Consider the following 13,042-nt stretch of genomic DNA (forward strand, 5'->3'; position numbering starts at 1 on the left):
GCCCCCAACAATCGGACTGGAAGCTGTCCCTAAAGCTGTGGCCTGACTGTGTGCAGCTCAGTCTCCCTGTGGGTCCCCCAACAATTGGAGTGGAAGCTGTCCCTAAAGCTGTGGCCTGACTGTGTGCAGCTCAGTCTCCCTGTGGGTCCTCCAACAACTGGAGTGGAAGCTGTCCCTAAAGCTGTGGCCTGACTGTGTGCAGCTCAGTCTCCATGTGGGTCCCCCAACAACTAGAGTGGAAGCTGTCCCTAAACCTGTGGCCTGACTGTGTGCAGCTCAGTCTCCATGTGGGCCCCCCAACAACTAGAGTGGAAGCTGTCCCTATAGCTGTTGCCTGACTGTGTGCAGCTCAGTCTCCATGTGGGTCCCCCAACAACTAGAGTGGAAGCTGTCCCTAAACCTGTGGCCTGACTGTGTGCAGCTCAGTCTCCATGTGGGCCCCCCAACAACTAGAGTGGAAGCTGTCCCTAAAGCTTCAGTCTGACTGTGATATCCATTCCCCAACACAGCTGTCTTGTCAGCCTCAATGGGAAAGGATGTACTAATCTAACAGAGACTTGACTTGAGAAGACAGGCTGGGGCGGGGACCAGAGAAGAAGGGCAGAAGGAAGGGGAGGAACACTGTGAGGGGAGCAGCATTTGGGATAAAATAAATAAAATAAATTTAAATAATAATAATAAAGATACAGTGTGAAGACTTCCATGGAAATTTTAGGCAAAGCTGGAAAGGCAGCTTAGGTTCATGAATCTGTTGGCTCGCCCTAAAGAGCTGTCTGTCCTTCCTCTGCAGCCTGGGGTCTCTGCAGTTCCAAGCTATGCCCCCTCAGAAAGATACTAGAGCTTAAAAAGTAAGAGCTACTCCACACCTCCTGCATCATCCCCTCCCTACTGTGCAGGGACAGGTAGCACCCAAGGAACCTGGCCCAGCACAAAGCATGTAAGATAAGAAGGAACCATGGACAGGGACAATTACACGAGCTCAGCTTACTGCCCCTGGACCCAAGCCCCAGCAGTCAGGACCTGAGGTCACCAGTGAGTCTGAGGCAAGTGACTGTGTGCAGGTTCATCCACTTCCTGGTCCAAACCAGCCTGCTTGCTGGCTGCCAGGCAAAACAGGAGAACTTTAGTTGCTATGTTTCTGATTTGACCAGTTACGGTTTGGGAAAAGAAAACATTCTCAGGTCTTCTACCAAGCACATTTATTCTTAAAGTGAGAGGCTCATATGGACAATGTAGGTATTTACAGCAGAGAACTTACGGATACTAGCCAAACCTCCAATACCGTCACAGGGGAGGTATCCCAATAGTGTTTTCACAGCATGGCGGATCACATACGTTAAAATTCGCTGCACTTTTCCAACACACCTCAAAGGACATGCACACTGTAAACGGCATTCATCCCAGGGCACCTCTCAAGATCCCCCAAAGTGTACTTATGCACGCACAAAAACAGTTCACATTCAAAAGAATTCATATCTGCATTTTCAAAAATCATTTTGACTAGAAATTAAAACAGCAAGACAAAAAAAAAAGTAGGCATGAGATAGACTGATACTCTCATGTGCAAGGTCCTGGATTCTCGCACTGGGACTCTGGTGTCAGTCCCCACTTCAAACATCACATCGAAAAAGTGTGGCAGAAAGTTGAGTCACCTTCAATATGAAGGATGTGATTTGTGTACACTGACAGCACTCCTGATGATTTCGGGAGAACGCCAGCGAATGGACCTTCAAATAAGGCCCCAAAAAATCATGAGTTATTAGATGGTCGTTCAGGTAACCCGTTTAAACAGGTACAGTGTTCCGGTTTAATTGAGGCACTGAAAGAGCTCTCTTCGACATGAGGTGGAGTCCCTACACGCTGCTAGCCGTTAGTGACAGCATGCCCGATGTTGGGCAGCATTTTGTAGCACACAGCATTCTGTGAAGAATGATGCTTCATCACAAAGTCACTTATCCGATTAAGAGTGCAAAGTCGGATTTGTTTCAACACTCTCCATAACATGGTTTCTGGTAGACCCTGTTTAAACCAGAAGGATTCACTTAAGATCTTTTGATATCGTTTCCTGCGACAGGGATTCCAACGAGCCCAAGCTAGCCTCCAACTTTCTGTGTGCCAAGGATGACTGTGGATTTCTAATCCTCCTGCCTCTGCCTTTGCTATAACATACTGGGATTGAAGGCATGTGCCGCTGCCACCCCCAGCGGGCCTGGAACCCAGGTCTTCATGCATGCTAGGCAAGCACACGACCAACTGAGCTACTTCTCTAGCCCTCAAGATCTTGATTCTTCCAAACTACAGTTCATCTTCCCGCAGTACCATCCAACACCCTTTTATTTTTCTATGCAAAACAAAAATGCATAGAATGGGTTCCTTTCCCATCTTTGAGCTATTTCCTCAGGAGAAGCCAGCAGAACCCATTCCGAAACACAAGATAACATTATGTTTTCCCACCAATGGTTTAATACCCATTTAACCATTGCTCCTCCTCTGACTTGAGTCTCAGAGCCTTAGCATAAGCATTTCACGTTCCTCACACCCTTACTACAGCGTTCCATCACCATCTTCCAACCTTTCTTTGTTCAAAGTGAGAGCTAGTGAACTGAGAGGGAAGTGGAAAAATGCACCCCCCCCAAAGAAAAAGGTGTCGACTGTAGAAAACCAGTTCCCAGACTGTCCTTGATCCTTCAGAACAAAGCTGGGGGTGTCACCCTCATAGACCCCAACACTAAATTCTCAAGTGACAATAGCTTCCATAGCCAGGTCCCAACAGCTCGTACCTAAATCTACTGATAGAAAGTAATACGACTTCCTAATATTGAGCAATACAGACCTAGAATTGCATGAGGATTCTGATCAGACAAAGCCGGTCTATAGATTGCCTAACTCATCGATAGGAGGCCAAGTTCTCCACTCTCCCCCAGCTCTGCCACTCTGGGAAGAGGCCGCTAGCAAGCCTCGGACTGCCAAAGACCGTGGGTTCTAACTCAGTCTTAGGGGGCACCTGTTGGAATGCACAGTCTTTGGGTGCCACCTGAGTCTGCACTCCGTCGGGTTTCCACTGTACATGGACAATTCTATAGTTCTGAGCCTCGTTGTTGTCCCAGAAGACCCTCCCGTTAGCATGGTAGGAAATGCAGAACTCAATTTTCTCCTCAGTTGGAATGACGCGGGGCAAGTCGATGGCAAAGGAGAAGGTGTCACTGTCTGAGCTGCCGTAAACGTTCTTCAAGTATACACAGTCCACGTCGGTGTAGGTTTTCCAGGTGTCAAAGGTGATGCGGACCTGAACCTTCTTCTCGAAGCTCACGTTCTTTACTTTGACCGTCCCGGTCACTGTCCGATCTTGCAAAGAGCAGTTCTCCAGGCAGACAAAGTTCTTCTGGAAGCGGTCCCGGAAACTTAAGTAGTCGCTTGAAGGCTGGGGGAAATCGAAAACCAGATTTTTCTCCTCGTGAAGTTTTAAGCTGGAGGAGATGTCGTTAAGGTCCAAGAGGTCAAACTGCAGGTCCCACACGGGTTCTTCTGGAAGGTCTGAGAAGACGTGGATGGCAGTGAGGGAGAGCCCCTTGGAGTCAGCAAACACGACCCGCTTCTTGGCTTGGCTGTGTGGGCTCTTCCATTCCTTCTGTGATTTGGCTTCCTGCTTGACGCTGAGACACGGTTTCAAGGGCTTCGGTTTATTCACAAAATGTCTTCGCTGAAGACCATTGTAAGGACCCAGGAAACTCTTCAGGGGTGGTGAATGTGCCAAGCAAATCCTCATGGCCATGTCCACGGGCATGACTGAACTTGTCAAAGGTCGTGGATCCAGCACGTGGATCATCCTGGAATGGAAAAAGAGGAGTGGTGATCACCGTGGTCTGCAGCAGTCTCCCCCCTGGCCCCGAATGCGCACGCGCGCGCGCGCGCACGCGCACACACACACACACACACACACACACACACACACACACACACACACACACACACACGTTATTCCGGTGCCGGGAGGTGCTATCAAATGAAGAAAAGGAGAAGAGAACACTCAGGGTGATTAGATCTGCAGTCTAGCTCTGGGCTTGGCAGGCTCCTGGACCCATGCGTAAACTGCCTGAGACACTCGGAGAGGGTTCGGTTTCCCCATCTGAGAAACAAGAGGGCTCGATCTGATCGTGTGTGACACAGCTCTTGGGATTATGTACTCTGTTCTGGGCCAGTGGTTCTTGAACCTGTCAGGTCAACAAGACCTAAGGAGTTTCTTTCCTTTAGAAAAAAAAATTCAGAGTCCTAGGAACCTGAAAATTAGAACCCTACAGTGAAGCTTCCTGGCATCAAACCAGCCAGGTAAAGACATTCTTAAAGCTTCCCCCAAAAGAGTCTATTGGCCAGACAGCTTCTTCCATAATCACAGTCCCAGACAGAGCCGCTCACTCCCTCCGGCTGCTAATTCTTATTTTGGCTCTTGAACGGGTTTTACTTCTCAGGGGAAGCAATCCCCTTGGGAAGAGATAAAAATGAAGCAATTTTTTTAAAGGTCATATTGTCCTTAGAGTGACAGGAGGTGACACTTGTTAAAAGAAAGAATGACATTTGCATTTTACCGCAGTAATCCACATTTTTCACAAATGACCAACGTGACACCAGCCAGTACCTCACAGACTAAAGGTAAAGCTTTAAACGGTCTACATTTCATATAGAAAGATGCCCGTGCCAAGTGCAACTGTAGATAAAATATCTGGCTGCTGGGTTAATAGACTTATTCATGCTGTCCAATAATAACCACTTTACTATAGCTCTGTCTTACAGCCTGCAGTATACATTATAGATACAAAATAAAGTGTAGTTTTAAGAACTGATAACCTGACATTGAACTGTTTTAAAATACACTGTAGATATATGAATTTATAAATACTGAAATCCTACAGGGAGAAGACTAAGATGTCCATTACCTTGGCCTGGTGGAATTACAGTACCTACCGGTTTGGGCTGCTATGGTGTTTCCTATTGTTGGGTAACTGGTATTTACAAGCAGAAAGGCAGTTACAACAGTGCCCATCCAACCAAGAATCATCCACCAAGACTTTTCCTGGCCTTTCTTTCCCTTGAACCACACTCTATTTCCACACTTACGGAATTAAGATTTTCCTCTCCGATTTCCGCCTTATAAGTCAAAGAACATGAAATACAGTAGGTGCCATTTTTGCAGCCTGACTATTAATTGTTTATTCTTTGACAGTTCATATATGACTATAACATACTTTGATCACATATAGAGTCTGGCTGGAAGAATTCTCTTCATACCACCACTAAGCAGAGCACCCTATAAATGGTCACCATCACAAAAGCCCAGTAAAGAATGTACACAGACTCATTTTAATAGCCCTAGGGTTTTTCTGAGAGGATCACAAACTTCCAGCAACAAAAACTCAAGATGTATCTGTCTCACAACGTTAACAGGCAGGATTTGGGGAGAGAGAATTCTTGGACTAAGTCAAGACTGGAGAAGCAACGAAATTTCATGAGATGGTCTTGGTTACCTGGTTGATGGAGCTGTTGTTCGTTTTTATTGGTTGGGCTGTCGTTTTTCTTTTTCACTTCTGCATTTATAGAGAGTTTTAGTATTGGGCTAGTTCCCTGGAATTCTTAGTCCCAGCCAAGAGTTAAAAATAATAGTTTTCTCAAACTCTAAGACTGAATATTCTATGGCAAGCCAGGATAAGGAAAATGGGAAAAGAAATGCAAATCCTCCTGGAACTTTTGCTGCAGACTAAACTACCCCACCGCAATACATGGGTGCAAACTAAGCTGCCCCCCAAGTGCTTGGATCTTTGAGCTCAAAGGCAACAGTCACTTCAGCAAAGGGAATCGCAGCTAAAGCTGACTCACTAAGGCAGTTTCTGCTTTGAGATGTAGATTTCCCAAAACAGGCACTAAGAAATACAACTCTAAGTCCATCCCTTCAAGGCCTCCGGGACAATTAAACTCAGCCATCAACCTGGGAGTCTCCCATCTGCAGAGAAGGCAAAACCACAGAAGCCCCCAAAGTCCCCGCAGCTTCGGGTTCCCCTCCAATAGGGCGCGGAGTTGCACGTACCTGGTGCAGCTCATTGGACCGAGAGGCAGTGGCGACCGCGACAACCGCACCCAGCGCAGCTTCGCACCACGCACTTAGCGGATGCAGCGCCGCGGTCAAGCCCGCCGACTGACCGCAGGCAAGCGGGGAGGCAGCTTATCAGAGCCCGATCACGTGAGCTGGTCCCTCGGACCAATCAGAGGCCCGATACCCCGGCCAACCGCTGCGCAGCTGGGGCACGAGCCCCTGTCCCTGGAACGTGATCACCGCGGGGCTGGATGTGACCAGAGCGTGCTGGAAGGCGGCCGCAGTGTCCGGGAGCCCTGGGCCAGCGGGACCCAGGCGTGTTCCTGGAACCTGGCGTGCAGCACGTAGCTCACGGCTCGCAGCTGGCCTTCTGCAGCTTATGCGAGCCTGGCGGGGTCTTCTATGGAAACGCGTGGGTCTGTGCAGAGTTGAATCTGAGCTCAGAAAGTTGTGGCTCCACCCCTTGTCTGTGAATTTTGAAATGCTTGTGGTGCTCCTTGCGTTGTGTATCCAAGCACCCTTGGCCCAAGCAAAAAAAAAAAAAAAAAAGTTGGCTGGCTCTTCTTCCTACACAAATAAAGCCTCAGAACCACCCAAATGTTAAGAAAACACATGAGCCGGTGAAACGAAGTGGCCCAGTGTTCTCTTCCCTCTGAAGACAGAGGCAGAGAGCCAGCCTGTACAGCTTAGCAAGACTCTGCATCTAAATAAGCAAACCGACACTATGCTGATCTATTCAGCTTTCTCCTTGGAAGAGAGAACTATAGGCCAACACGAAGTTACTGTCCTTGCTCTTTGTCACCAGACACAGCAGATAGCCCAGATCCCTAGACAGAGTTCTGACTTCCCTAGGCAGAGTTCAAAGTCACAGTTCATCTCACGCTTTCTCTGAGATTTCCTTCTTTTCTTTTGGAGCTTGAAGGGACCATATCTGTTGTACCATTAAAAACTATGAAGTCCGACCGGCTGTGATGGAGCACACCCAGCATTCCGGAGGCAGAGTCTGGCAGATCTCTGTGAGTTCAAAGCCAGCCTGGTCTACAGAGTGAGTTCCAGGGATTACACTGAGAAACCCTGGGGGTGGGGGTGGAGGGGGCTATAAAATTAGTCAAACGCAAATGTCTTCTTCTTTTGCTCTGTTTTTGTTTTGAGATTTTAATATAATTACATCATTTCCCCCTTCCCTTTTCTTCCTCTAAACATTCCTATGTATGTTCCTGGTTCTCTTTCAAATTCATGGCCTCTCTTTTTTTCTAATTGTTAATATATGCGTTATGTGTACAGATTATTTTTACAAGCCCATGGCCTAGCTCTGCTTGGTTACCCAGAAGCCAATCAAAACGTGCAAAAATTTCCTCTGCCATTTAACTGTCAAACACTAGAACTGTTGCAGTAAAGAAAAAGCAGTCCATGCAATGGGGTGGAGACGCGGCGGCTCAGACGTTAGGAATGCCTTGCTGCTTTCTGCGGCTCAGAGGACAGTTCCTGGCACCCAGCCCGGGTGGCTCATACACAACTCCAGTTTCAGGGGTTCTACTGCCCTCCTCCTCTGCTTCCCCAGGGCCTGCACACATGTACACACAAACACAAAGACACACACAAGTAAAAATAAAATAAATATATTTTAAAAGGAAATACATGCTGAACATCACAGAGAAAAATACTTGACAATTAGACTTCTTAAAGATTTTTATTTTATACGGATGAGTGTTTTTGCCCCTGTGTATGTATACATACCAGATACGTGTAGTACCCTCAGAGGTCAGAGGTGGGCATTGGGTCCTCTGTCATTGGAATTAGATGTAAGCCACCCTATGGGTGATGGGAACCAAACCCTGGTTCTCTGCATGAGTAACAAGTGCCCTTAACCACTGGACCATCTCTCTGATTTAGTCATCTACATGACTAATGGCAGGACTAATGCCCCTCTCATGAGAGCCAAGACCACATGAAAGGCCAATGTTTGGGGTTCGATCCTCACCTGAACGCAGTCAAGTTCTAGTCTCACTTTCCCATTGTGCAATGTGGAGACGGTACATTTGTTTTGAGGAATAAACTCTTGTGTATCAGCAGCATCCAGTGTGCTTGACCTGTGTTACAGCTCAACTGAACGCTTGATCCTTCTGTGCTTGTTTCTTCTCTCACCTCAGCAGCGTTAATACCAGAGCAAACTAGCAGTCATGGCCCTGGCTCACTTCACTTGAGTCTTCATATGTCCCAAATATGTGCACTTGTCATCCGTTTAATGCTTACAGCATCCTCCATGGTACTACCTATCATAAATACCATCGTAGATAAAGGAAAACCATTAAGAGATCAATAAACCTGATCAGGACCTTCCAAGGAGAGGTGTGGCTTTCTGGGATCAGAACCTGCATGCTGAGAGATTGATAACTGTCATCTGCCCCATTCTGCCTTCCTTTAGTTAACGGTTGGTTACAAGGATAAAGACAGAGGAGCCTTGTGTATTGTTGGTGTCAAACGCTTTCCATTTCACTGTTAAGAAATCTAAACCCTGAAGAAGCTGACCTGGTTGCCAAGGGCTGGTTAGCTCAAGGCCAAAACTAGAATCTTGGGCAGGCTTTTTCTTTACGCAAACCGTCTATGTTGAGGTAAAGAGTGCGTATTACCAGCTAGGGCTAGGGAACTGCACGCTGTAAAAGAATGCCTTATGATTCTACTTAGGAGGGAAAGGTGTGCGGGAACAGGATCTAGAATATCCTCCACCGAAATGTTAGCGCTTATCTGGGGGTGGTGACAGTACACGAGGTAAAATGTTTTTGTTTTGCTTCTCTTTGTGACTTTTGGAATTGTTGTTGTTGTTGTTGTTTTGGTTTGGGTTTTGAGTTTTGGGTTGGGTTTTTTTTTTCCACAATGAACACAGAAGGCTTCTGTAGTTAGCAAATAAATTTGAAAAGGTTTTTTAAACTCTCAGATTCAAGTAATCCAGAGAACTTCAATGCTGGGTGCCAAAAACCAGTTTGGAAGGTTTTTAAATGTTCTTAGGCTGCCCCACCACACACCACACCACCACCAGCACCACCACCAGCACTAGCACCACCAGCATCAGCACCAGCACCACCACCAGCACCACCACCAGCACTAGCACCACCACCACCACCACCACCACCACCACCACCACCACCACCACCACCACCACTGTCCTTGAGAAGCTGTATTGACTCTGCTTTCTCTCCTGCCCCCTGGTGTTGATTAACGCTGCCAAAGCAGCTTTCTGTACTAACTTCAAGAGAATTTTTTTTTTGATTCTTTTTTTCCCCGGAGCTGGGGACCGAACCCAGGCCCTTACGCTTCCTAGGCAAGCGCTCTACCACTGAGCTAAATCCCCAACCCCAAGAGAATTTTTTAGGGAAAAACAGTACTCTTTTCTAAGAGAAGTTAAGGTAACCTGTGAGCTTAATGGTCTGGGCCTCTCCTTCAGGCTCCTAGCTGGTTTTCACTACCCCTCGTTACAGGATTAGAGGAACTGGAAAGGAGTCAGTGTTTTTCAGTTGGGTATTGCGTCAATGAAGATGGAGTAAACCAAAAGCTATGAAGAATTTTATTATTTGTGGGCTCTCTCCAAGTGCAGTTTGGCAGCATTCAAACGTTGCTTTGTCTTGCCCATCTTCCCATAATAAATCTCTCAACCAGGGCTCTTTAATTGGTGCAGTGTGTCCAACATGATGCTTGGGGTTACCAGGAGTCATAAGCCAGAGCCTTTAACCTTGAGATTATTCTAGACAGTTCTTTTATTTTAGGCTCAAAAAGTACCACCACACTTGGGGGGCTACCTCGCTGTGTGATTTACAAGCATTTGCTCAATATATCACCAGAAGGCTGAACTCCCTTTGTGGGAAATTCACCCTTAGGTCCCCCAGTTACCAACTCATTTTCTTCTCTTTTTTCTCTCTATGTGCGTGTGTGTGACTCTGTGTGTGTGTGTGTGTGTGACTCTGTGTGTGAATCTGTGTGTGTGTGACTGTGTGCATGTTTGTGTGACTGTATGTGTGCATGTATGTATGAATGTGTGAGACTCTGTGACTCTGTGTGTATATGTGTGTGTGTGTGTGTGTGTGTGTGTGTGTGTGTGTGTGTGTGTACACCTTGACACCTGAGTAGAGGTCAGAGGACACTTGCAGGAGTTGGTTCTCTCTTTCTGCTACATGGGTTCCAAAGATTAAACTCAGGTCCTCAGGCCCGGCAACAAGGGCTTTTACCCACTGAGCCATCTTGCCAACCCTTCAAAGGCTTTAGTGTGACCACCTAGGAGATGAAAGGGGGAAAGGGTTCTTCAGGGAAAAGAACAGAAATTAGTGAAAATGTAACTGGATTCACGGGGAAACAGCAGAGTGATTTTCTGAAATATTCAAAATACTATTCTGAAAAGGAATCAAAAGGTGTTTTACCTCTATCAATTTACATTGTGCTATCGAGTTTTACAAAATGAATATTGGGACCCAAACACAGAATTAGCAATGAGAGGAAAGAATTCATAAATGAACAGACTTACATATCAGAATTTCCTATATGCTCCGAGAGGAAACTTGTATAAGGAGAGGGGGGAATGGATTGTTCAATAAATGGGCAGCTGATGAGCCTTGGAAAGTGGATTTAAAGGATGTGTACAATAAGGCATTTTTTCTAGGGGGAGAGGAGCCAAAATGGTTTGATGGCATAAAAACATGTATGAATAAGACGTGTCAATAGAAAGTCTTCTTTTTTCTCCATCTTTATTAACTTCTGTATTTCTTATTTACATTTCAGTTGTTATAACCTTTCCCAGTTTCCAGGCCAACATCCACCTAGCCCCTCCCCTCCCCTTCTATATGGGTGTTCCCCTCCATATCCTCCTCCCATTACCACCCTCCCTCCAACAATCACGTTCACTGGGGGTTCAGTCTTGGCAGGACCAAGGGCTTCCCCTTCAACTGGTGCTCTTACTAGGCTATTCATTGCTACATATGCGGTTGGAGTCCAGGGTCAGTCCATGTATAGTCTTTGGGTAGTGGCTTAGTCCCTGGAAGCTCTGGTTGATTGGCATTGTTGTTCATATGGGTTCTCGAGCCCCTTCAAGCTCTTTCAGTCCTTTCTCTGATTCCTTCAACAGGGGTCCCGTTCTCAGTTCAGTGGTTTGCTGCTGGCATTCGCCTATGTATTTGCCATATTCTTGCTGTGTCTCTCAGGAGAGATCTACATCCGGTTCCTGTCGGCCTGCACTTCTTTGCTTCATCCATCATATCTAGTTTGGTGGCTGTATAAGTATGGGCCACATGTGGGGCAGGCTCTGAATGGGTGTTCCTTCACCCTCTGTTCTAAATTTTGCCTCCCTATTCCCTGCCAAGGCTATTCTTATTCCCCTTTTAAAGAAGGAGTGAAGCATTCGCATTTTGGTCATCCTTCTTGAGTTTCATGTGTTCTGTGCATCTAGGGTAATTCGAGCATTTGGGCTAATAGCCACTTATCAATGAGTGCATACCAGGTGTGTTTTCCTGTCACTGGGTTATCTCACTCAGGATGATATTTTCCAGTTCCCTCCATTTGCCTATGAATTTCATAAAGTCATTGTTTTGATAGCTGAGTAGTATTCCATTGTGTAGATGTACCACATTTTCTGTATCCATTCCTCTGTTGAAGGGCATCTGGGTTCTTTCCAGCTTCTAGTTATTATAAATAAGGCTGCTATGAACATAGTGGAGCACGTGTCTGTGTTATATGTTGGGGCATCTTTTGGGTATATGCCCAAGAGAGGTATAGCTGGGTCCTCAGGTAGTTCAATGTCCAATTTTCTGACTAATTTCCAGAATGGTTGTACCAGTCTGCAATCCCACCAACAATGGAGGAGTGTTCCTCTTTCTCCACATCCTCGCCAGCATCTGCTGTCACCTGAGTTTTTGATCTTAGCCATTCTCACTGGTGTGAGGTGAAATCTCAGGGTTGTTTTGATTTGCATTTCCCTTATGACTAAAGATGTTGAACTTTTCTTTAGGTGTTTCTCAGCCATTTGGCATTCCTTAGCTGTGAATTCTTTGTTTAGCTCTGAACCCCATTTTTAATAGGGTTATTTGTCTCCCTGCGGTCTAACTTCTTGAGTTCTTTGTATATTTTGGATATTTTGGTAAAGATCTTTTCCCAATCTGTTGGTTGCCGTTTTGTCCTAACCACAGTGTCCTTTGCCTTACAGAAGCTTTGCAGTTTTATGAGATCCCATTTGTCCATTCTTGATCTTAGAGCATAAGCCATTGGTGTTTTGTTGAGGAAATTTTCTCCAGTGCCCATGTATTCAAGATTCTTCCCCGCTTTTTCTTCTATTAGTTTGAGTGTGTCTGGTTTGATGTGGAGGTCCTTGATCCACTTGGACTTAAGCTTTGTACAGGGTGATAAGCATGGATCGATCTGCATTCTTCTACATGTTGCCCTCCAGTTGAACCAGCACCATTTGCTGAAAATGCTATCTTTTTTCCATTGGATGGTTTTGGCTCCTTTGTCAAAAATCAAGTGACCATAGGTGTGTGGGTTCATTTCTGGGTCTTCAATTCTATTCCATTGGTCTATCTGTCTGTCTCTGTACCAATACCATGCAGTTTTTATCACTATTGCTCTGTAATACTGCTTGAGTTCAGGGATAGTGATTCCCCCTGAAGTCCTTTTATTGTTGAGGATAGCTTTAGCTATCCTGGGTTTTTTGTTATTCCAGATGAATTTGCAAATTGTTCTGGCTAACTCTTTGAAGAATTGGATTGGTATTTTGATGGGGATTGCATTGAATCTGTAGATTGCTTTTGGTAAAATGGCCATTTTTACTATATTAATCCTGCCAATCCATGAGCATGGGAGATCTTTCCATCTTCTGAGGTCTTCTTCAATTTCTTTCCTCAGTGTCTTGAAGTTCTTATTGTACAGATCTTTTACTTGCTTGGTTAAAGTCACACCGAGGTACTTTATATTATTTGGGTCTAT

General features: G+C 45.9%; 1 protein-coding gene across 1 annotated transcript; it reads right to left on the reverse strand.

Moving 5' to 3' along the window:
* Positions 1 to 1,184: 1,184 nt before the first annotated feature.
* Positions 1,185 to 6,178, reverse strand: Ppp1r3c (protein phosphatase 1, regulatory subunit 3C). Its single transcript, NM_001012072.1, is given in 2 exon segments — positions 1,185 to 3,827; positions 6,077 to 6,178. Coding segments are annotated over 2 exon segments (954 nt in total). The 5' UTR covers positions 6,091 to 6,178; the 3' UTR covers positions 1,185 to 2,887.
* Positions 6,179 to 13,042: the final 6,864 nt, after the last annotated feature.

The sequence above is a fragment of the Rattus norvegicus genome, chromosome 1 (genome assembly GCF_021556685.1).
Source record: "Rattus norvegicus strain SHRSP/BbbUtx chromosome 1, alternate assembly SHRSP_T2T, whole genome shotgun sequence".
Classification (NCBI taxonomy): domain Eukaryota; kingdom Metazoa; phylum Chordata; class Mammalia; order Rodentia; family Muridae; genus Rattus; species Rattus norvegicus.